General features: G+C 50.9%; 1 protein-coding gene across 4 annotated transcripts in view; it reads right to left on the reverse strand.

Annotated features, from left to right (window-relative positions):
* SH3PXD2A (SH3 and PX domains 2A) overlaps positions 1-25,535 on the reverse strand; it is a 222,019-nt gene that overhangs the window by 137,361 nt on the left and 59,123 nt on the right. For 3 of the 4 annotated variants that reach the window (XM_053668389.1, XM_053668390.1, XM_037159354.2), the window contains one exon: positions 3,993-4,068. In XM_053668389.1, the coding sequence (XP_053524364.1) occupies positions 3,993-4,068 (76 nt within the window). Of the gene's footprint in view, positions 1-3,992; positions 4,069-4,581; positions 4,791-25,535 lie in introns of those variants that run through there. The other variant, XM_037159358.2, reaches the window with a different exon arrangement.

Here is a 25,535-nt window from a genome sequence, read left to right on the forward strand (position 1 = left end):
CTCCCAAATGGGGCAATGCCATCTGCCCTGCAACAAGATCTGGACAGAAGATTTGCAGAGTGCCTAAAGCAAGGCTGGGCACATAGTAGGAGCGCAATAAACATGTATCTACATATAAGGGAGAATGCTCAATTCGTGACCAATCAACAAGTCTGAATGAAGCACCTCCTATATGCCCAGCTTCACGACAGAAAGCCCTGCCCAAGAAACCACTTGGGTTCCTCCCTGGGATGCCTTGCTGGAGAACTGCCTGTGCCCCATGGGGCCCATACCTCTCACCCCTCCTGTGGGCTCTGCAGCACCTCACAAATGCTGATGGCCTGGACACAGGGGATCTTCACCTGCAGGGCCCAGAAAGCAGGTTCCAGCCCTGGTGACACCAACCAGGGACACCCTCACTAAGGGCAGATCCCTGCTAAACCTTTATATAGATTTGATGGATGTGTACCATGTCCCCCTCCTCCCACCCTCTTGGCCCTGCCCACGGCCACCCGCACCCTAACCCTGACTCCAGCAGTATCTGTCCCCTAAGAGCCAATGGGTGTGCCTGGGGTGAGGGTCTCCTGGGATGGAGCCTGTCTTTGGCCACGGGAGACCCCCCAGCCCACAGGCTAACACACCCTCAAACCCACAGGCTGACCTTGAACTCAGGCCATACACCACCCAAACAAAGCCTATGTCCTAGATCCTAAGATTTACGACTCATGTGCAGAATTTTGTGCCAGGATTTGACTGGCAGATAAGCCAGCACATAACCATGTGAGCCTGGATTCCCTTTCTTCTCTCAGTTTCTCTTCTTTCTCCGTCACTTCCACTAGCCAGTGAAACTTCTAGAGTCCCCAGCCACGAGCCTACAGCCACATGGGCCAAAGCAAAGCAGCTGGCCTAACACTCCAAACACATCCCCCAGACCAGAGCCCAGATCAGGGCATTGGAAATGCACACCATGTCCCGGCATCTCTGAAGCCAAGACTGGGGCTCCTGTGGAGATAACGAACGGGTTTTCTCTGCTTCCTCCCCTTGGGTCTTTCTCACTCTGAAGTTCCAGATGAAGCAAAGGGCTGGCAGAGCGGTCCCTGCGAACCCTTCCCGGGGCTGTAAGAGTGCAGAGGGATGCAGTAGTTGGTGTGTCTGAACTCTTGAGGTTCTGCTGAGTGACCGCTGCAGGGACTGAGGCTGGGAGAAGCAGCAGGTGACAGACGGCAGCCACCCTCCCCAAAGGGAGATGGAAGCAGAGGCTCGAGCTGGTGTTACGTCACAGGGAAGATCTGCAGGGACACTGCTCTCGGCCCCTTACCAGCTCACGGTCCACCCCTCACTGCTGTGGGTATTGGCTGCTGAGGGCTCTCAGCTGCCCCTCCTCCAAAGGCTCCCCCCTCAGCCCTCAAGTCCTCAGGAGCTACCTTGCCACACACCACACCATCTGGGGAAGGGGGCAGCCCACAGCCTATGGATGACTGACATGGCAGGTACAGAAGTTGTCCCCTAGGATGGCACCCTCCCCTGCCATGCCCTGTCCCCCCCACCCTGCACTGACAGCAGCCCTCAAAAGCCATTTGCATAAGAATCCTTGTCTCAGGCTCTGCTTTCAGGGTCCATGACCCAACACAGGCAACACTGATCATTGCCCTTCTCTGATGCCCTCTCCTGGGGGACCCCTTTGACTTGGTGCTGTGGGGTTGGGCTGGGACCCCTCATGCCCACTTGGCTCTCCCTAGCATGGTTCTCATTATGTTAGGTTGTTTTTCCTCCATCTTTTTCCACCCTGCCCAAGTTAAGTAGAGTATGAAAGGGTTAAGGTAGTTTCTAGTGGGGCGAGGGGGGCACCAGCAAGAGGGCCTGGGAGCCCTCCAGTGGGACTCCAAATGGCCAGCAATGCTATGGGGAGCGAGTGAGCAGCAGGGGAGAAAGCAGCAGGACTTCCTTTGATGAGATGGGAGTTGGGGGTTAGCCAACCTCATTCCTCTAGACCAGCGATGTTCAACCTTTTGCATTTCACGGCACACGTAAACTGGTGCCTACAATTCCGTGGCACAACGGAACATGTATCTTTTGCTGACCTGACAGAAAACATAGGTATAATCGTGATTCATTCACACCAGGCAGCTATTGTTGTCTTGGCTGCTGTCATTTTTTATTTGACAGTCTCAGGGAAAAGAGGTCAGTGCCCCTGACTCGACAGTCAGGTGTGGGTGTTTTAAAAACTCTTGCGGCACACCTGTTGCAGATCGCTGCTCTAGGCAGGGCCACCCACTACACACAGGTCGCAGGTATATGGGGGCTGGAAGGGGTCCGACGCTTTCCCCTTCCAGGGAGCTGGGGGTGGCATGGGGCAGGTGCCTTTGTTTATGGACAGCTGTCATTTATTGAGCAATTGCTATGGGACAGGAACCATGCAAACTGCTTTATGTGAATTCCTTTCATCCTCACCACAAGGAGGCCGGAAGAGTTCCTGTAAGGGAGGGCCCCAGCCCCACGGCAACCATCGGATTATCCTCTTCGGGGGCAGCGGGTGTGGAGGGGGCCCTGGCTCAGAGTCAGAGATAAGAGTTCTGGCTTTGGCTACACTTCCTGGCTGTGTGGCTTGTGTGAGTCTGTTAGCCTTCCCTGGCCTCAGTTTCCTAGCCAGTAAAATGGGGACATAACCCCATCAAATGAGTTACATGTACAGCTGTGCTGTGTCCCATGCTGGGCACGTGTCAGGAGCTGCTTGTGATGAAGGTTAACTAACATGTATTTAAGGTCCCACTAGAGGCCGGCTGTAGGTCCAGGCACCCCAGTGTTCATTTTACCCCTACAGCAGCCCCATGAACTAGGCATTGTCATCCCCACTCTCCAGATGAGGGCACAGAGAACATTTGAAACCCGCCATAGCCCCAGTTCAGGGTAGGGGTAAAGCCTGGCAACCCGACACCTGAGACACTGGACTGTGGCAGCAGCAGGACGGAACACTTGCACTTCACCTCGCCCTCCGCCCGTGCCCAGGCTTCCTCCCCTCTTTCAGGAGGCCTTGGCTGCCTTCCTCGGCTCCCTGCGAGCCCCTTCCCCACCACAGCTGGGATTTCACAGTGCAGAGGGTCACATCCTGTCTTAACTGGTTGGTTCTCTATCTAGGGAGTACAGCCTAGTCTTTACTAGGTCTTGTCTCAATCCCCATGGCCCGAGGATTCCTGAGAGAGCAGAAACAAGTCCAGATGTCCCCTGACTCACCAGGCCACCCCTGCCCCCACCCCAGGCACTTACTCCTGGGATGAGCCCTTTATCAATACCCAGGGGCTGAATGACAATGAGGTCCTCTTTCCCTGTGGCACTGGCCCCTTTTTCTTGAGCAAGAAGGCAGCCTTTGAGCCCAAGGCCAGGTCCACCCCAGCACCAGGGCACCCACTGGCTTCCTGTTGGCTCTGGGAGACTTGTGTCTACAGCACCCCAGCTGGAGTCTGTGCCCCTGGTGGGCAGAGCATCTGAACTCAACAGGAGCAACATCTAAGGTCATTACAAACTTGAGTGGGAGACGTTCCAGAGTCCCTCAACAGAGCGCAAGGGCAGGCAGGGCGGGCACGGGGCCTCGCCTGGGCAATGGTGCAGGGAGGACCGGTGGAGACCCTGGCGGAGACCAGCCAGGACGTGTGCTGCGTTCAAGTTCTCCGTGAGTGTGGTGGGAGAGGGTTCAGCCTGCGGGCGTTTATCCTTTCAGAGGAGAATTTGGCCTCTGTGCTTTTTGTGAAAAGGACCCTAAATCCAAGAACTTGAGAAACTCCTCGGCAGTTACATGGTCCAGGGCCACAGATGGCACTGGGGTGGTGGGAGAGGACCCTGTGAGGACAGCAGCCTCCATAATCAGGGACTTCCAATCCCCTGGGGAACTGTTAACATGAAGAATCCTAGGCCTGCCCTGCCCAGAATTTCCGGCTTAGGAGCAGGCTTTTCTTGGCCTAAGGAATGCCCCTCCCCAGGTTGCCCCTTATCCCAGCAGGGGTGATCCAAAAGCTTACCTGGGAGGAAGGGAATGATTCTCTGCTTGGGGTCCTTCTGTCCACCTTCGATGGGAAACTTATCCAAAAGCTGCATCTGAAACATGGGACAGAGGGACAGGATTAGAAGCCCGGATCCGTCCTCAGCATCCCTTCCCCACTCCGCTCCACTCACTGCCCTCACACGGGTGAGTGACGCCTCAGAGCCCTCATTTCACAGACGATTACCAACCACATGGGGCATGAGCGGGCAGGCCAGAGCCCTCTGTGCATCAAAGGGGGCACCTGGGTGAGCTCAAGGAAGGATGGGGACCAGGTGGGGGCGGTCTGGAGATGCCGTTGAGCAGGCTTTCACACCAGGTTGCAAGTGGTCTTTCCAGAAGCTTCCTTGGGCCCAGGTTGTTCACATCATATGCTCCATGAGCCTTGAAACCACCTGTCATTCCAAACCCTCCTGGGCCAGGATGGAGCAAGAGCCTGCCTGCTACTTCAGATAAACCCACCTTCCAGAGCCCATTCTCTGGGAACAGACCCGGACGCTGTTTTAATTGCAAAACCAAATCCAGCCCTTTGCCCCTGAGGCTGGAAGAACCCCTCCTTCGTTTCCTACCTTCCCACCCTGAGATCCTGGCTGTTTTTCCAGGGACGGACCCACTGGAAGAGTTTCCAGAGTTCTGGAGGAACAACTTTTTTTTCTTCTGCTATTCTGGGCTGAAATTCTGCATAAACTGGAAAAACACACAGGACACAGGATGGCCAAGGCTGTTGCCCCTGGCGTGTTGTTCACCCCTTCTGAGGCACAGGCAGAGCCGGAGCGGAGTGCAGAGTGCAGAGGGCAGGGCGAGCCCTGCAGACCCAGCTGTGTGACCCTGGACAGAGCCCAGGGCTCTCTCAGTTGACCCTCAGGCACCTCATTGATAAAATGAGGAAGACAAGTCATGTGACAGCTGAAGTCCATTTCTTCCTTCAAATGTTGTATTTATTGAGCATCTACTTGGTACACTGGGCACTAAGAAAGGGGCAGCAAAGAAAAAAAAGCCTCTGCCCTCAGAGAGTCTGCATTCTAATGGAGGGAAACAAAGAATAAACAAGTACATATGCACTCTGGTGGGGGTGGGGGAATAAGCGCCACGAAGACAAATGAATTAGGATAAGGCGTTGAACGAGAACCTGGTGGTGAGGAAGGCCCGTCAGGTGGGCCATTCAGTGGAGACAGAAAGTGCAGCGGCGAGCCACACTGGGCGGGGACTGGGAAGGGCAAAGAGCCTGAAAAGGCCAGCGCGGCTGGAGCAGAGTGAGTGAGGGACAGAGGTACGGACAACGAGAACCAAGAGGCGGGACCCGCCAGATCGTGAAGAGCACGGCTCGAGCTCCAGGGTAGTGGGGGGGCCACAGAGTGGAGGCAGGGAGACCAGTGAGGGTCCTTCTGAAGGTGGCTTGGGTCAAAGTGCCAGTGCTGGAGGTGGTAAAAGTGGTTCTGAGCCAGAACTCCCGTAGGTATGTGTGTGTGTGTGTGTGTGTGTGTGTGTGCACGCACTATTCCTATCCACCATCCATCCATCCAGCCACCCACCCAGCTCTCACATGTGACGTTAGGACTCTCTTTTGCACAGTCTTTATCCAACACATGCAGGCTGTTCAGAGCCCACACGTGGAGAGCGGGTCATTCTCGGAGTCCATTCAAAACAAAACAGAGACTGCACCGTTATGGATTTTCACTTCCCCGAATGCAGACCGCAACTTATGAAAAGCTGGCTCATGAATTTGCAAACCCCACCGTGTGAGTCCACCTCGCAAACGCTTAATAATTGCCTGCTACATGTAAACAGGGCCGCTGTGCTGTAACGCTATAAACTTGTGGTTAGGACTTTAAGAGAAATCAGTATGTTTTCAAATAAATTCTACATAGAGCAGGACTCTGATTTTCTCTTTTTCCGATTTTCCTCACTCGTTTTCTGTTTTGCAAACTTTATTTCTGTGTCACATAAAAATTCATGTTCACCAAGGGGAAAAACTAGAAATTACAGAGGCAGTGGCTGGTCTAAAGGAGCATAAGCATCACTCAGAACCCTTCCTCCTGCAAACGCAACATTAATATTGTGGGATATACACCCCTTCCAGACATTCTTCCACGCACACAGATACAATGAGCTGGGCGACGTTCTTCCACTGTGTCAGCAGCTCCCTCCCATGTCAGTGAACACACTTCCACGCCAGCATTCTCAGGTGTGACACAGAATTCAGTGTCTGGATGGGCCGCGGTTTATTTAGCTACGTTGCTGCTGTTGGATATTTAGGTTGTTTCTGACTTTTCAAGGCTATGTGCAAAACTATAATGAAGATCCTAGTCCCTGCATCCATGCACCCCTTTTTACTGCTTTTTCTATTTTTGTTTCAATTTGTTGAAATCTATGCATGTTTATAGGTGCCTTAAATCTGTTCTGGAAGAAGACGAACAGATGGATGAGTGCTGCGTGTCGCCAGCCCCGGGCTTCCGAGCACTGGCCCCGCAGAATTCCCGAGGAAGAGAATGGAGGCGGCTGCAGAGAAAGGCAGGCCCAGCAACGCGCCTGGGTGTGGTCTGCCCTCTCAAACCACTTTTCTCCTGAAAGAAGGGGGCCAGCTGTGCCTAACAAACCGTGGGGCTCACCCAAGTTGGGGCTCACCCAAGTCAGGGCTCGAGGGCATTAGGCTACAGAAACTTTCAATTCCGGTCAAGCTCTGACACACAATCGTTCTCTGACTCCTAAATTCTTTTTCAGACCTAGGATTCTGAGACTCTCGTTAAGAGTGCATAGGAAATGCAGAGTGGGCAGGGGCAGGCAGGATTCAGGCATTCATTACTTTCCTCCAAAAGCACATGCCGTGTACCTCGCAGGTGCTGCACCCTCTGCGGGTGCCACAAATAACGAAAGCCCAGTCCTTACATGAAGGGCTCACAGTCTAGATCAAGTGCAGAGTGATTCCCAGCCTTCAACACATACGAAGCCTCTGCCAACTTGTTAAAATGCAGGATCTGATTCCGCAGCGCCAGCAGGAGCTCAGATCCTGCAGGTTGACCAAGCTCACAGGTGGTGCTAAAACTGCCGGCTTGTTGACCAGGTTTCAAAGACAGTAAAACAGAACAAAAGGGACGTGAAATACCTTATGAACAATTTGTATCTTGATTGCATGCTGAAATGATAGAGGATATTTTGGGTATATCAGGTTGTATTAAAAAATACTTTAGAAACGGTTCCTTTCACCTGTTCTCTTTTACATTTTCGAAGTGGCTATTAGAAAATTTTGAACTACCTATGTGGCTCCTATTATTCCACTTCTATTTGGACAGGCTGCTCGGCAGCAAGACGACCCTCAAAGTGCAGTTTGAAGTCTGCCCACACCCGAGTCACCTAAGGGGTGTGGGTGTCCATTAAAGATGCTGCTTCCTGGGCCCCATCTGGAAGATTGTGAACTTTTCTCCTGGTGCTAGAAACAGACAAGCAAGTTCAGGAGTGACAGGGAATGATGAGAACATGCAAGCTGAAGGAGGAGGTCGGGGAAGGCTTCCTGGAGGAGGTAAAGCCAGCGTGGCAGAGTGACAGTCACAGTCCCTGGGCCCTTCCCGCTGAAGAGCAGTCCGAGGTCCCTCAGTGGGTTTCAGAGCCTCCCGGAAGGCCGGGTCACCTGCCAGCCCTGCGGGTTTGAGTTTTCCTCAAACGGCCTCTTGGAGGATGCTGTGCAGCTGGCTTCTCCTTCTTCTGTAACAGATTCTCCTCTTCCCCCACCTCTGGCTTAAACAGGGCCTTCCTGGGGCTGAGCTGACACAAGCCACCTGCTGAGGGTACTGTGTCAACAGGTCCTGTCCAGAGCCATGAGGGCCCAGCCCACCTGCTCCCCTCCAGCCCTAGCTCTCAGGTGCGGAGCCTGGCCACACCTGTCACTAACCGCAGCACCACTGTGGAGACTGCAGAGCCTTGGCGTCTGTCCTCTCTATCATCCCTGAGGCTCACCACTAACCAGCTGCCGGAGGTATTCTCTCTGGCCCCAGGTCATCTTTCAAAGAAAGCAAATCGCCTTGTTCAGACTCCAGAGCAAGCCAAATGAAGGCGGCCCAGCTGAGTTTACTCAGCGTGGGGGGCTTGCAAACTGCACTGTTCAGCATCTATGGCAGAGAGGTGGGCGGTGGAATAAAAAATAAACATCTGGGCCATGTTTGATATACAATCCCAATGTCACCCCACCCGGGGGCCAGGCAGGCTGCAGAGTGGCCCTGTAACCTGGTTGGCGCTCAATGGTCAGGGCTGGGTTCGAGAGATAAAGCACTCAGTGAAAGGCTAGGGGGGCGTCTCCTGAAGAGGCCTGCACAGGCCTTCCGGGAGGAGGAAGCCTGGTGCGTGGGCAGGGGAGGAAGGAAGGCTCCGCCCAGCACAGACTTCTGCTGCGGCCACCTTTTCGGGCAGGAAGTGGATTCTCCTGTCACTCCGGCAAAGGCCTGACTCAGGCTAGAAGACAAGCAGGGCCCATTGCCAGGGTCCTTCTTAGAGAGAGAGGCGTTTGGCTAATGGAGCCCTTTGCGACCACATCAGAACCTCGCAGTGTGCAGAGGATGCCCAGCTGTTTATCTAAGGGGTGGATAGTGTGAGAGATACAGGATAGCCTGGCTCCGAGAGCCAGCCCTGGCCAGGGAAGGCTGATTCAGCAGCTCTTCTAAGGCTGAACAGCAACAAACATCGAGGAGAGAGAAGTGTGGGCCCCGCGTCCAGCTGGGGCACATCTGTAACCCGAGAGGCCAACTCCTCGCCCTTCCAAGGGGGTGGAGGTCCCAGCAACTCCAGCTTGGGGCTCTGATTCTCAAACTTTAATCCACTTTTATCCAGCTCAGGAACAAAGAGAACATTTATTACAAGAATCTGATGGAACCCTGACCCAGAAAGTCCCCTTATAAAGAGGCAAGACCACCCAGGCTCTCTGGGGACCATAAGAGATTTGTCCATTTTACTGACCGTGGGCTTACCAGTCCCTGTGGTGGATACCGGGGACACATCAGGGAGAACCACAGAGACAGAGAGGGACCACAGTGATGTGTGTGGCTTTTCTCAACATTCTCATCCCCTTGTGGCCTGAAATGTGCTTCCCAGTTCCCTTCCTTCTTTGGTGGCCTTATCGAGCGACATCTACTCTGGACAGCCTTCTCTGACCACCCAGGGCTAACATCATACACAGCACCTTACTCTGAATCCAAAGAGCTCTCCTGGTTTGAATTCCCTGTTTCAGTACTTCGCAGTCTTTTGTGATTGTTTTTGTGCAAGTCCCTTCACTGCCCATGGGAAGGCCCCTTCCCCTTGAAAGGCATCAGCATGCTTGTAGGGAATCGGCCGACTATAGATGACCTGGTTAGGGTGGATGGTCCTTTCCACACCCTGCTGGGCTCGGTTTGCTAATGCCACTGTGAGGGATTTTGCATGTGAGGGATCTATGTCCATTTCTAATGTTATTTTGAATTTTCTTTTCTTATAATGTCTTCATCAGGTTTTGATACCAAGATGATGCTGGTTTCATATGAACTGGGAAACATTCTTTCCTCCTAAGAGTTTGTATCTAAAAGGTATGATTTCACCCTTGAATGTTGGGTAGAATTCACTAGTAAAATTATCTAGGTTGGGAGCTTTCTTTGCAGGAAGGTATTTGATTATAAAGTCAATTTCTCTAATAGATATAAAGGCATATAATATTTTTCTATTTCTTTTTGAGTCAACTTTGGCAAGCTGAGTTTTTCAAGAAATTTGTCCATCTCATCTAACTTAGTGAATCCTATTGGCAGAAAATTGTTACTAACATTTCCTTATTATTATTATTATTTAAGATTTTATTGATTTATCTTTAGAAGGGAAGGGAAGAAGAGAGGGAGAGAATATCAATGTGTGGTTGCCTCCTGTGGGTCCCCTGACTGGGAATTGAACCTGCAACCCTTTGCTTCACAGGCCCGTGCTCAATCCACTGAGCTATACCAGCCAGGGCCAACATTCCCTTATGAAGAAGCTTAACCTGAAGTAATAGCTTCTCTTTCCTTCCTGATATGGGTAATTTGTGTTTTCTTGCCTTCTCTCTTTGATTATTCTTGGTAGGAGTTTATCTATTTTATTAATCTTTTCAAATAGCCTGTTTGGGTTTTTGTTTGTTTTCTTTATGATTTTCTGCTCTTTATTTTATTACTTCTGTTCCCATATTTATGATTTCTTTACTTCTACTTATTTTAGGCTTAGTTTTAAGTTTTTTCTTAAAGTGGAAATTTAGATTATTGATTTTAAACCTTTTCAAATTTAGGCATAGAAAGATATAAAGTTCTCTCTTATCAGTGCTTTATCAGCGATCCCCAAATTTTCATGTGTTTCAATGTATTTTTTCATTCAGTTCAAAATATTTTAAAATTTCCTTTGTGATTTCTTCCTTGGACTCACAGACTCAAGAAACTCGACCCACTCCAAAGACAAGAAACCTACAGAAAAGTACATTACAGCATATCATAAGCACATGACTCAAAATCAGTAATACAGAGAAAAATCTGAAAAGCAGCCATAGGAAAAAAAAACAAAACATCCTGGCTGGTGTAGCTCAGTGGATTGAGCGCGGGCTGCGAACCAAAGGGTCGCCAGTTCGATTCCCAGTCAGGGCACATGCCTGGATTGCAGGCCAAGTCCCCCAGTGGGTGCCATGTGAGAGGCAACCACACATTGATGTTTCTCTCCCTTTCTCCCTCCCTTCCTCTCTAAAAAAAAAAAAAAAAGACATAGTTACCTTTAGAGGACCAATGATAACGATGACAGAAGACTTCTGGTTGGACAAAACGTGAACAAGAAGATGGGGACAGACCGTGACACTGTGAGGTCCTGAGGGTCCCCTACCCTGACCCCAGCCACAGCTTGGCTTCACATTAGGGAAGCTCAGTTATGCAGTAAGTCCAGCCAAGTCCTCCACATCCACAGTACGAAGATCTTTTCATCTATCAGTTGGTGAACAAGTAGGTGAACAAGTAATTTATCATCCAAATTGGGAAGCTTTTGAGAGTTAAAGTGAGTGCTGGGAATGGTTATGTCAGGATAAGAGGTGACTGCTGGGGTCCCCTAGTTCCCCCAACAAGGAGCACCTAGCACAGGTCCTGGTGTAAAACAGGTGCTATATACATGTTTGATGGTAAAAATGACACTTACTGAGAATTTTGTGTTAGGTCCTGTGCTTATCTCATTCTTAATTCTCATATCAACTCTCTGAGGTAGGTACTATTATTACACTATTTTTCAGAAAAAGAAATCCAATCACAGAGAGATTAAATAGCTTGCCAAACTCTAGCAAGGTGTGGAACTGGAATTCAGACTCAGGCAATCTGGCCCCTTGACTACCATAGTCTGAATAAATTAAATGAAAGAAAGAAGTCAGAAATTCCACCATTAGGGTGACACTTCTGTTAAAGTTCACTCCCAGCATAAGAATGGCACATCATTAGAAGACTTATTGATATAATCTACCATTAGCAAATAAAGGATAAAAACTACATGGTCAAGTCCTGGCTGGTGTATTGACCAGCTCAGTGTATTGACCATGGGCTGTGAACTAAAGGGTCTCGGGTTCGATTCCCAGTCAGGGCACATGCCTGGGTGGCAGGCCAGGTCCCCAGTGTGGGGGGGGGGTGGCGTGTGAGAAGCAACCACACAGTGATGTTTCTCTCCCTTTCTTTCTCCCTCCCTTCCTCTCTCTAAAAATAAATAAATAAATAAAAGACTATATGATCAGTCTCACATTATAGATGAAGTATTTGATAAAATATCCACCTATGATTTTTAAAAATTTAACAAACAAGGATAAGAATAAACTTTCTTATTCTGAAAATGTTTATCTACCCAAAACAATCCTCAATGGAAAAACAAAACAAGGATGCTGCCCACTATCATGGCTTCCATCCTTTATGGAACAAATGATCCTTGCTAAGATATTAACACAAGAAAAAGAAAGAAGAGGCAGAGAGACTGACTGAAAAGGAAAAAATAAAACCATCATTATTCACAGCCAATATAAAGTTACATACAAAATCAAAGAGAACCCTCAAGAGATGCATACCTTTGGACCTAAAGGGCACTTACCCCTTATTTAAAAGAAATGAACCCCTGGACGGTATAAGATGCTAGACTTAAAGGAGAAACTAACATGAACGAGTTCCGGAAAGGACAGTGATGATGGTTGCACACCAGTGTGAATGTACTCAATGCCATCAAACTGTACGCTTTTTTTAAAAGGTTAAAATGGTCAATTTTATGTTATACACATTTTACCACAATTATTAAACCATTAAGGGACTTCCAGCCAAGATGGAAGCATAGGTGGAAACACTGTACCTCTGCGCACAACCAAGTTTAAGGACAACAAAGATTTAGAAACAAAAACACAACCAAAACAGACAGAAAATTGAACTGTACCGAAGTCCAACAACAACAAACGATTCAGCCAGACCAGTAAGAGGGGTGGAGTCGGCGGCTGGTGGAGAGGGGTCGAAGCGGGAAAAAGTGGCTGGACCGACCCAGGCGCACAGGTGGCGGTTGGCAGATCCCAGGTGTGGGGTGGCAACAGGCAGACCCAGTGAGGGCGCTAGGCAGCTGGCTGACCGCAGTCACACATTCACACACAGATAAACCAGGTGAAGGAGTGAGCAGTGAGGCAGACTGTGCAAACCAAGGCCCCAGAGACAGGAATTAAAGCCTAAAAGCACCGATTGGAGAAACTTTCCAGGGTTGAGGTGCCGGGAGAAGCTCCCAGCCTCACAGGAGAGTTTGTTGGAGAGACCAACAGGGTCCTAGAACGTACACAAGCCCAACCACCTGGGAACCAGCACCAGAAGGACCCAATTTGCTTGTGGGAAGTGGCAGAAGGGACCGAAATCCGAGAGAGAGAGCAGAACAAACGTCACTGCCCCTCTCTGACCCTGCCCCCACATACAGCGTCACAACCCAGTGATCTGGGTCGCCCCACCCTGGTGAACATCTAAGGCTCTTCCCCTCATACGTAATAGGCGTGACCTGACCAAAACATTATCGCTCAAGCAGAAGAACAGCTCAAAGCCCCAGAGGCAATACTTATAAGCAACAAAGAGATAGCCAATCTATTGGATGCACAGTTCAAAACACCAGTGATCAGGATGCTCACAGAACTGGTTGATTTTAGTCACAAATTAGATGAAAAAATGAAGGCTACACTAAGTGAAATGAAGCAAAATGCACAGGAAACCAATAGTGATGGAAACAAAACTGGGACTAAAATCAATGGAGTGGACCAGAAGGAAGAAAAAAATGACCAAACAGAAAAAAATGAAGAAACAAGAATTCAACAAAGTGAGGAGAGGCTTAGGAACCTCCAGGACATCTTTAAACATTCCAGCATCCAAATTATAGGGGTACCAGAAGGGGAAGAGGAAGAGCAACAAGTGGAAAACTTATTTGAATGAATAATAAAGGAGAACTCCCCCAATCTGGCAAAGGAAATAGGCTTCCAGGAAATCCAGGAAGCTCGGAGTCCCAAAAAAGGTGGACCCAAGGAGGAACACACCAAAGCACATCATAATTAGATTAGCCAAGATTAAAATGAAGGAGAGAATCCTAGAAGAAGCAAGAGATAAGGGGACAGTCACCCACAAAGGAGTTCCCATCAGACTGTCAGCTGATTTCTCAAAAGACACCTTACAGGCAAGAAGGGGCTAGAAAGAAGTATTCCAACTCATGAAATCCAAAAACCTACATCCAAGATTGCTCTATCCAGCAAAGTTTTCATTTAGAATGGAAGGGCAGATAAAGCGCTTCTCAGATAAGGTCAAGTTCAAGGAATTCATCATGACCAAGCCCTTATTATATGAAATGTTATAGACTTATCTAAGACTTATTATATGAAACGCTAGGGGCTTATTTAAGAAAAAGAAAATTTAAAAAAATGAATAGTGAAAGGACAGCAAACTCACACTTATTAACAACCACACCTAAAACAAAAGCAAACTAAAAGGACAGCTAGATCAGGAGCAGAACCATAGAAATGAAGATCACATGGAGGGTTAGCAACAGGGGAGTGGGAGGAGGAGAAGGGGGGAGAAGGTACAGAGAATAAGTAGCATAGATGGTAGGTAGAAAATAGACAGGGGGAAGGTAAGAATAGTATGGGAAATGTAGAAGCTACAGAACTTGAGACACATGGACATGAACTAAAGGGGGAGAACGGGGGAGGGGTGTGCAGGGTGGAGGGCAATGAAGGGTGGAAATAGGACAACTGTACTGGCATAATCAACAAAATATATATTTTAAAAAACATTAAGTTTTATTTACGTGTATTTTACCACAATAAAGCAAGAACGGGGTGAGGGAGAGAGTAAGACCCTAAGGCTGCAGAGTGTGGAGAAGCCGCAGAGCATGGACGCAGACGAGGAGGCGTCGCTAACATTCCTGCCACCCCAGCAGCAGCCACGGGAAGAGTATGACGCAGAGCCTTCCGTCAACTCTGAAACCTGGGCTCCAAACTGCACCAGCTGACTCAATGACCCTTTGCAAGGCACTCATCCTCATCCACACAACCGGGGAAGCGGATGCAACTCACGGGGAGGATATGAGAACCCCAAGATGATGCTGCAGTGTGTTCCATAAACAGAAAGGGGCGGCATAGGCACGAGGCAACATGGCTGTTACTCAGAAAGTTCCAAAAACGAGGGGAGTTTGAGGATGGGTGCACAGGAGGGAGCAGACTTTCTTGGCAAAACCACTTATAGCCTCCGGGGCACAGAGCTGACACTCCAGGTGTCTCCGAGACAGCAGCAGGGAGAGAGACAGGAGGCAGAGGGGACCTGTCCACCTGGCCAGGAACTGCGTGCGCGGGAAGCACTAGGTTGCTGGGGCGTGGGCCTGTACCACACCCATGCTGAAGCCCAGACACAGGGCGCTGGAGAGCACACCCGGCTTTGAGGCAGAGGCCAACCCAACTTCCGGAAGTCCTTAACAAGTCTAAGAGGTCTTCCTTGACCATTTTCTAGAAAGCACACAAGCCTCATTACTTCAAATCCCTCTCCAGTTACGTCCTTACCCGTGACGTCCCATGCACGGCACTGGTGTGACTCAGAGAGTGTCAGTCACGGTCCCTGTGTGGTCTGACTGGGAGCTGGGAAAGCCAGGCACGGGTTTCCCAAGAGCCACTAGGCGAGTGTCAGCCTGTGGACAGGCACGAAAAGCATGCCACGAGAGTTCAGGGAAGGACAAGATCGGTGTGGCGGAGGGAGCAAGGCACACTTCTCAGACGAGGACACAGAAGAGCTGGGCCTTGAATAAAGGGCAGCCGTGGAAAAGGGAAGATGGCTTTCCAGAGGGAGGAATGGCGAATACAATGGCTTGACAGTGGGAGGCTCAGGACTGCTAGATGACGCAGCCAGGTTGGAGTGAATGGACTCGTTCATGAGTTCCACGAAATGCACCACGTGTCCGAGAGGGTGATGGGACCCAGGCTGGAGGCTCTTGACACTTCATTCCAGTGATTTGCAGATGACTACGTGGTTGGCATCGCAACTGGCTAAGAACGGATACCCACAGGCGGAATGAGGGCATCCTAAAGCTCTAGAGACGGGACAGGGAGGAGAGTCGTTTCCAGAACTCACCTGAGAACGGTACTGCATGTGGGTGGAGTCTCTGGGGTGGAGGTGGGACGGCAGAAGAGATGCCCCGGATGCCTGCCCAAGTAGTTAACACTCACCAAACTGCTGTCTTCGGCAGCTGGGTCTGGTAACAGATTGGTCATTGCTTTGCTGTCAGAAATGGCATCTGCTTTGCTATCAACAACTCTGACTGAGGTCGTGTGTGTGTGCGTGCGTGCGTGCGTGTGTGTGTGTATTTTCCCACTGTATTAACGTGCTAGGGCTGCTGGGACAAAGGACCACAAACTGGCTTAAGCAACATAAGTTTTTTGTCTCAGTCCTAGAGGCCAAGAGGCCAAGATCAAGGTGTTGGCAGGGATGGTTCCTTCTGAGGACTGCGCAGGAGGATCTGTTCTGTGTCTCCCCTAACTTCTGATGGTTTGCTGGCAATCTCTAGTGTCGCTTGGCTTATAGAAGTACCATCTCTATCACTGTCTTCATCTTCACATGGAGTTCTCCCTGTGTGCATGTCTGTATCCAAATTACCTCCTTTCTAATAAGGACATCGGTCACTAGATACAGGGCCCACCCTACCCCAGTATGACCTCATGTTAACTGATTACAGCTGCAAGAGCCCTACTTCCAAATAAGGTCCCATTCTGAGGTCCTGGGAGTTAGGACTTCATATTGGAATTTGGGGGACACACAAGACTCCAACCCATAACACCAATGTACATCAAAACCTACTATTAAAAGAGAGAAGACTTGCCCATATTCTCCTACCAAAAGTCTCTTCCTGAACTCACAGTGCCGACACAATATTTTGGAAAATGTAAATAATAAATAGTGCACAGGTAGTCGGATCTGAATTCAAATCAGTTTTCTTGTCTGTAAAATGGGGACAGTGACAGCCCCTGCCTGACAGGGTGGGCGAGGGGAATAAATGAGACAATGCGTGTGAAGAGCTTGGCACGGAGCCTGGTACAGACGAAGTGTCCCGTAAACGTCAGCTGTGACTGTCATTACTGTCCTCATCATCACTGCTGTTATGGCAACAGGCTGTGTCCCTAATGCCAGAGAAAGTGCCTGGGAAGCTACAGCCCTGAGATCAGAGGGGCAGTAGGGAGCCCACGAGGGGAAGCTGAGTCTATGGGGTATCTTGGCCAGGCCCGGCCTGGCTCTGAGTGTCTGGAGTCCCCATGGGAGCCGTCCAGCTGGTATGCGTGGGCCCGTGTAGGGAGGAGGCCTCTGGCTCTTCCAGCAGCCCATCAGTGCTCAGGGGCTGGCTGGGTCATGCTTCACATCAACATACTGGGGCCTGGGATGACAACCCAACACTCGCAGTGAGACGCACACAGAGAGACGCACACAGAGAGAAGAAGGCAAAGGTGTGGAGGACAGCGCCATCCCAGGGGAACTTCTGCAGGCTGAAAGGTGTCCAAACCAGTGGCTACGGGGCTCCCCTGGACACTACCGGTGGTCTCATTCCGTGCACCTTGACCATGCTGACCAAACCTTCAGAGCAACAACATTCAATGGGAGTCAAAAGAGGAAGGTGCCCATCCAGCCTGCAAAGACTTGCTGGGCAACTGAGGCAAGTGACTTGCCCTCTCTGGGCAGGCACAGCCTCATCCGGGAAACACCTGCCCTGTGTCCACGGGTGTTGGAAAGATCCAAGGAGGAGACACATGAGAAGGTGCTGCCAAGTGTCAGATGCAATTATTCCTATTCAACTTCTCTGAGCCTCAACGATTTATCTGTGACATAGGGCCAGGCTTATTTTCTCCTTCCTGGGGGCTGGTGAGAAGTTAAAAAGGGAAAATGTGTATGTAAAGCATTTCACCACATGCCAGGTGTTGGGGGAACCATGAGAAGCAGATGCCTCTTTTAGCACTGTCTTACCACTATTCTAATACTGCAGTTAGCGATGGAATGCTTGAACTGTGGAGTCAGAATTGCAGCTTATTCCTTCCTAGCTTCATGACCTTGGCCAAGTCACTTAACCTCTCTAGGACCCAGTTTTCTCATCTGTATGGTAAGGATGAATAAAAACAGCCACCCCATGGCGGTGTGTGGATTAAATGAGATAACACAGGTGAGCACGGTGCTTGCCCTACAATATGTGCTTGATAAACAGGGTCAAGGTGAAGAGACTCCAGCAGTATCTTCCTGTCCCTGGTGCTCTCCTGCAGCCCCCTTTCTGCTTTTGGAGAGCTGTTTAGGGCTGTTGGCCAGGGCACCCAGCCCTCACTGTCAAGGCTGAAAGGACGTTAGGGTCCCTCACCTGCACCTGCACAGCCTTCACTATTTTAAGGATCTTGTTCTTTGTGACACCACAAGCACTTGGCCAGAAGGGCCTGATGCTAGAGCAGCCGACCTGGGGGGGGGGGGAAGCTAGGGACCAGCGGGGCTGGGTCAGAGGTCCTGGACTCAGTCAGCTTTGAGCCTGGCTTCAGGGAGAACACATAGAGCTTTCCTTTCCCTGGACTCCCAGAGCCTGAGATGCGGCTTCCTGGCGTGCAACTGGAGCTACACAGCAATCCCCTGCAACTCCCCACTGTGTCGGCCCCCAGCTGCTGGCTGATCCTTCTTTCCTCTCATCCCCGGGAAGGTGCGGGGCTCTGGGAGCTCGGAGCTGGGGCAGGAGAGTGAGTGCTGGGCTGTGTGAGGGTCATCTGAAACTGGAGGAAGAGCTTGGGCTTCCTCCTCGGGAATGAGGAGGCCGTGGAGGATACTCATCAGGAGTGACCCTGAGCAAGTGGAATTCTAGGAAGATGAATTTGCCCAGTGCATTAAGATGGAACAGTGGTGAAAGAGACATCTGTGTGCGGGACAGATCGCCAGAAAGATGCTGGCGCCAGCCCAGGGCATCGGCAGCAACACTTCCCCACAGAGAAAGAGGCCAGCCTCAGATGGGTCTGACCGTGGGTGTGTGTATAGGGGTGTGTTTTCCAGCAGGGTCCTAGCTAAAGTCACCCTGTTCCCCCCTGGGGGGTCTCTAGCTCTCCCCTACCTTCCACAGAGACCCCCAAGGTTTCTAAACCCCCACCCCAAAATTTCCCAACAATTTCCTTTTCCACATGGGTCTCCATGGACCGTCCGCAGAGAGCACAAAGCCTGAAGAAGTGAAGAGGGCAGAAAGAAGACCAAACCTCCCCCTTTATTCCCGCTAAGCCACACCTCCAGTCCCAGTGTTCCTCAGTTCCTCTCATCCTGATCATCCCTGCAAATGGCCCAGAACTGTGGCCCCCAAAGTGCCCCGACACCATGGGATTAAATTCAAGCCAGAGTTTGGGACAAAGATAGCACATTCCTGGCAGAGACAAGGACAAGACAGACCCTTGCAGCCCTGGGCCCAGCCTGCTGTTCGGGCAGAGATTGCAGGACTGGTCCCCTGCCACTTCGCTCTCGTGGACAGCAGCCAAGTGGGACACTTGTAGTCGACGATCTGATGTCCTTGCTTCCTCCGGCCCCTTTTCCAAGCAACCCCTTTCCCCACTTTTTCTCGATTCCAAGTGGGTCAGTGTGATCCTAGGCCCTACCATCATTCTTCCCTCCACCCATGCAAAGTCTTATGCAAAAAGGAAGGAAAAAAAAGAATAGGCTAAAGAAGAAGGCAGGAGGCTGGGATCACGGCTCTTCCCTGCGGCCTTGCCCCATCAGTATGGAACCCTTGCTTCCCAAGAGCTCACCTCTCCTCCGCTTGGGAGTGAGCCTGCCGCTGGTGCTCAGCACCCAACAGTAGCCAGGGCCACCCCGAAACTCAGCAACGAGTGCTGAATGCTTCCTCAAAGACACTGGAGGCTGGGAGTGAGGCCCCACACTGCTGGGTGGACCCAGCAAAAGCCAGGCAGGCCTGCGGAGTTTCAGTCAGGAGGACCACTACCCCAGATGACTTGGGTAGGTCACCTGCATGCTCGCTGCCCCCTGCCCCCAATTCTCTCCCTTATTGGAAACTTCATAAGGTAGGAGATCGAAACCTCTTTGAATGTTCTGGCCAAGAGAGCACTAAGTACTATAATCTCGAATGCTGCTTCAGTCTGCTCCTAACCGATGGTTCCATCTCTGGCTTCACACCCTTTGCTGGCCCTCTGCCTCCCACGGGACACAAGTCTAACTCATGACCTCCGTCCTGACCGACCTCTCCAGGCCTATATCCCACCACTGCCGCACGTCTCCACGTACCACGCAGCCTGCCTGCAGCCCTGCCCTCCTTGACATAACACGCTGTCCCACAGCTCCGTGCCTTTGCACGTTCTGTTCTGCCTCATTGGAACGCCCCACCCCATATGCTCTCTTGCTGTCATCACTCCTGAGGCCTTTGTATGGGTCTGTCCCTCACTTGCTCCCTCCTTTAGATCGCTTCTGCCATTTGGTCACACTTACAGACCTGCATGTACCACTATATTGTAATTACTGGTTTACACACCTGCCTCCTTTCAAAAGGCTGTGGGCTTCTCATAAGCAACATCTGTGCCTTGACATGCCCACTGTCAACCACAGAGTCTGACACGCAGCCAGACACACAACTCAACTACATTTCCCAGCCTCCCTTGCTGAGAGGTATGGTCCTGTAACTGAATTTTGGCCAATGATCTATGAGCAGAGGGGATGTGTGCCTCCTCCAGAAAACCTGTAAGATGTCCCCACAGAAATTTGGATAGAGACCCACGGGGGAGAGAGCCACAGGATGGGGGAGCCTGGGTTCCTGAATGACTACCTGGAGCACAGCCCCCCAGTAATCTGTGTTGGTTTTGATCTATGACATGAACAGGAAAGAAATCTATCGTACTGAGTCCCTGAGAGTTTGTTACACAGCAGGTAGCCTATCCTGACTAATACAAAGGAGATCAGTCAAGGTCTGTTGAATCAAATTGAAAGAGGGAAGATCATAAAATGCAGAATCACCTGGACCCAATCGAGTCAGGCATTACATTCCTACACGACTGAATCATCACCCATCACCCATCAAAAGCAAAGCCATCACCCTTCTTCCCCCCGCCCTACCCCCCCAAATCACACATACAGTGTTGAACATGCCAAGCATTCCCCAGTTAAGACAGAAAAGGGTGGGGACTGAGGACTTGCCATCTGACCTGTAAAAGGCACCATAAACAAATGAGCCCCAACTTGAGATCCCGGTTCCACGAGTTTGCAGAAGGCACACAAAGACACAAAGCTGAACTGCAGGGAGGGGCCAGCTGTCCTCACACAGGCATCTACAGCCCTGATACATGGCCATTCGAGCTCACAGGAAGGCTTCCAATGACCAGAACCCACCATCTCTCCGAGGCAACCCACGTCCCCATTGGCAACTTCTGAAAAGCACTGAAACAATGTTCGTCACACAGTCCAAATCTGCCAGACCAAATTCCCATCTGGTCACACAGGAGTTGTGGCCAAATGGGAGAAAGACCACATCTGCACAGAAGGAAAGAAAGGAAAGGAATGGAGAAGGACTCCGCCTGTCCTTTCCTGTATCTATGCCCTCGCTACTCAAGGTATGATCCTGAGAGTAGCTAAATCATCACCTGAGAGCTTGATGGAAAAGCAAAATATCAAGCCCCAGGCAGACCTGCTGGATCAGAATCTGCATTTTAACAAGACTGCTAAGAAGTTGGTGTGCACATTAAAATTAGGAAGCCTTCACAGTTCTCTGCCACACAGACTCCATTCAATCTGTAATGAGTGTTCCCCAAAGCAAGGTGCACCTATAAGCTAAGACAGGCGCACGGTAGGAGGCTCGGGAGCTAAGCAGTAGAACTCGCCTTTACAGTGGAGAAGGAGGGGGCAGGCCCCTCCCATCCCATTCCCTTACACAGCAGCCCCTCCTATCCGCCGGTTCACTTTTCATAGTCAGTTACCTCTGCTCAACCTCCACCCCAAAATATTGAGTGGAAAATTCCAAAAATAGACGATTCGTAAATTTTAAATTTGTGCCATTCCGAAGAACGCAAGATCTCTAGCCTCCCCTCTGTCCTGCCCGGGTCATGACTCATCCCTTCGCCCAGCACGTCCGCCCAGCACGTCCGCACAACCTGTTTCCTGCCTGCCGTTCAGAGTAGTTGCTTCCCTGTCAGAGAGAGACAAACAGAGAGAGAGACAACGCACGCATACCCTTTATCACAGGGTACCGTTACAACTTCTATTTTATTAGTCGTTATTGTTGTTCTTCTCTTACTGTGCCTAATGTAGAAATTAAACTTTGGCATGGGTATATATGTATAGAAAAAGAACAGCATTGTATATACAGGCTTTGGTAGAATCCGAGTTTCAGGCATCCACTGGGGGTCTTGGGATGTATCTTCCACAGACCAGGTGGGACTGCTGTGCCCAGTTCCAGCTGGCCATGAACTCCCTTACCCATCCCTTGACTTCTTGAGCACCTGCCATGTGCCAGGCACTGTTCTAGCCACTGGGAAAACAAGCTACTGAGCAGGCAAGGTCCTGTTCTCCTAAAGCTCACACTGGAAAAGAAATAAATCAATAAAAGTAAAGCTCACACTCCAGCAGAGATGAGACAGTAAACAAGTAGACAGTGTTAAACAAGATGATGATCGATTGTGGGACGTGTAGAAGACAACAGAAGGTGATAATGTGACCAAGAGTGCTGAGGCTTTGGCTAGGGGCCTCGCTGAGGGGAGCTCTGTGAAGAAGCGGTCAAGAAGGCCTCTCTGGGCCGGTGCATGTGAGCTGAGGTCCGAGTGCCCAGCAGTCAGCTGCTTAAAGATCTAGGGAAAGGGAGCTCCAGGCAGCAGGAACAGCGATGACAATGATCTCCAGGCAGCAGGAACAGCGATGACAATGATCTCCAGGCAGCACTGTGCTTGGTATTCCAGGAACAGGAGGGTGATTGGCACGCTGAGAGCCCATGAAGGGAGGGTGGCAGGAGACAAGTCCAGAAGGGCAGGCAGGAGGCTACCGCAAAGAGCCTGGGGCAGGGTAAGGAGTTGGGAGTTCACTCCAAAAAGAAAGGGAGTCTTTCGGAAAGGTTATACACTGGTTTGTATGTGATCTGATTTATGTTTTTAAGATCACTCTACTTGGTGGGAAGACGAGAGCATGAGTGAGGAGGTCCCTGAAGAAGCCATTCAACTGCCCAGGTGAGAGGTAATGGGGCTGGACCAGGGTGGGGACAGAGCTACATTTTGGAAGAGGGCAGATCCAAGCTACCTTTTGAGGGAGGTCTGAGAGGACACACTGACTTGCTGTTGGGTTGGGTATGGGACATGCCCACCAGGTTTGGGGTGGTCCCAATGGGGTTTGAACCCCTTTGGCAACTTAGGTGCTCGTAACAGCTGACCCAGGTAGCCCATGGGCCCTGATCTGGCCTGATGACATCAATGGCCAATTTGGGCACCTGCCACCTCAATGACTTCCTTCCTGGTCACTGGGGTCAGCCACTTAGCCCACAGGAGTCTTTTCTTGTAACATCTTCTTTCTGGAGGCTCCTCAGGCCAAGGGCTTCCTGGTGCCTCTTCATGTTTGCAGGACGTGGGACCCAGATGGTAAAAGGGGATAATCCCGAAAGCAAAAACTAAAACTGGGCAGAGCTGCTGGAAGTGGGGGCTTGTGAAGCAGCCAAGGTAACAAGGCAAGCCTCCCAGGGCCAGCCTCGCCTTCCCAGGCTGTTTCGGCAGGCTTTCCTGGGGGAGAAACTTGACTCCTCTCAGGGAACCGGGAAACGTGGTAGGACAGATTCCCCCACAAAGCCTGGTGTCCTCTAGCCACCCAGGTGCCCAGACGCTGGATGCTGGATGCTTGCCCAAGTGGCAGCCGTGCCGACCCAGGGGATGGCTTCCTCTCGGGGACATCATAAACACAGCAGCTCCCCACCTAGGACGAGGTGTGGAAGGAGGAGGAAGTGCAAGGAGAGAAGTGCAATCCTGCCTGAGGACTGCCCGTGTGCAGGCCCACCTCCCTCTCATCCTACGTACAGCAGGGATGTCCCTGACCTTGGCTGTGCCCTCCGAAGTCCTGCCTCCCACCTTCACCTGCCTGGACTGACTTCTCAGTCTCCCAAATCCCTTCTCCTAGGTCTGCCTCCAGTTCCACCTTCTAGTAAAACCCAAGGCAGGAGGAAGGGAATCCAGCATTTATCTGACGTCTCCCCTACCTGCACCACGTTATTTCTTTTTAAAAAAAGGATCTGACACCAAATGTGGCAAAAGGTGAACATGTGTTAACTCTAGGGCACCGGCCCACTGATGCCTGCTAGAGTCCTTTCTACAGGATTGAAACTTTCCACAACAGAGAATAAACATTGGGTTGGCCAAAAAGGTCGTTTGGTTTTTCCATATGATGCCTCTAGTAGTGCTTAGTTGTCTTTAATGTCATTCAAAACAATTTTGTTAGATTGTACTGTGACAGCTGTCATTTCACTGTGTATTAAAAAACATCCAAATGAGTGAATTTTTGTGTAGCTACATTAATATTGAAGAAGGAAGAAAATACGCAATATTTTTGGCATGTCATGTTCTTTTATTTCAAGAAAGGTAAAAACACAACTGAAACACAAAAAAAGATTTGTGTGGTGTACGGAGAAGGTACGAAGCTTCTGTCAGGTAGACCTGCTGAAGTTGATAGTGATCAAATCAAGACATTAACTGACAACTATCAATGTTATAACACGTGGGAGACAGCCGACATACTCAACATATCCAAATTGATAAAGTTATCAGTGAAAAAAATGTGCTTTTTATTTTACGGAAAAGGCTGCACGGACTTTTGGCCCACCCGACAGAAAAGAAAAGTTGTGGAGACGAAAAGCAGCTGGGAGGGGCTGGAGCGGAGGAGGGCGGGGGCTGGGAAGACATCACAGTGCAGGTGTAGAGTCAGGAGGGACTGGCCCAGGGGCTGAGAGGAGGGATCCATTGGGGGAGAGATGGGACAGTGACTGAGAGAGGGAAGAGGGAGGAGAAGGCAGAGGGAAGGGTCTAGAAAGGAGCCAGGTTTAGAACACGCTGAGGGGCAAGCCCATGTGTGACTTATAAGCAGAAAAGCCTTAAAGAGTCAGCCCGCAGGTCCGCTCATGCTCCATCAGTCTCCGCTCCCTCGGCCCCACCCTGGACCGAGTGACTTGTCCATGGCAGGCGTTCAACAAAGGCGATCAGGTGCTCACCCACCCGCTAGTGGATGACAGAGGCCCGGACCAGGGAGCACTGTCCCTCACCGAGAGAAGATGCCCCAGGGAAGGCAGAGCTCTGCCCCACGCCTGTTCCTGGTGCCCTACCAATCGAAACAGCTGTGGGTATTTTGGGGGTCAGTATGACCCTACAAAGGGCACTCCCTCTCCTGGGCAAATGCTCACTGCTCAGCTATTTCTAGCAGGGGACAGAGGTGGGGCAGGCATGGCCACGGAGGAACAGCTAGCACGGGGTGGGGAGGGATCAGGTGATAAACAGACAGATAAGACCCAGGAAACCCCCAGTCCAGCCAGAGAAGGGAGGGAGGGGAAAGAGCAGCCGGAGATTTCTGCCCTCCGTGTGCCTAGCCCTAACCCCCAAACACCCTGGGCCCTCCTCTCCAGGATGGACTGGGTCGGGGCTGGAAGCACGGCCTGCCCCCTGTACTCATGGGGCTGGGCACAGCCTGGGACAGAGAAGTAACACTGCAGTCTCACATCTCTCCGGGAGGGGAACAGCCCATGGGTGGCCATCGTGGGTGTCCCTGGGAGGCAGCGCGGACTTCCCATCAGAGTGCCACAACTCACCCGATTCCAAAAGGAATGCCTGCAGGGGAGCCCCTTTCGGGAGACTGGCAAAGACATATACCAGCGCCACAGTGGCTGGGGAAAGGCCGCAGGCACAGACAGTCACTCCCAGAGACAGGCCTACATTCAGAGACCCTTGTGGACATACAGAGAGACAAGCAGAAAAACTAGAGAGAGAGAGAGAGAGCACCGCAAGGAGAATCCAAGACTCACAAGCAGAGAAAAG

Source organism: Artibeus jamaicensis, unplaced genomic scaffold (genome assembly GCF_021234435.1).
Source record: "Artibeus jamaicensis isolate MK-2021 breed Jamaican fruit bat unplaced genomic scaffold, CSHL_Jam_final contig_490, whole genome shotgun sequence".
Taxonomy (NCBI): Eukaryota; Metazoa; Chordata; class Mammalia; order Chiroptera; family Phyllostomidae; genus Artibeus; species Artibeus jamaicensis.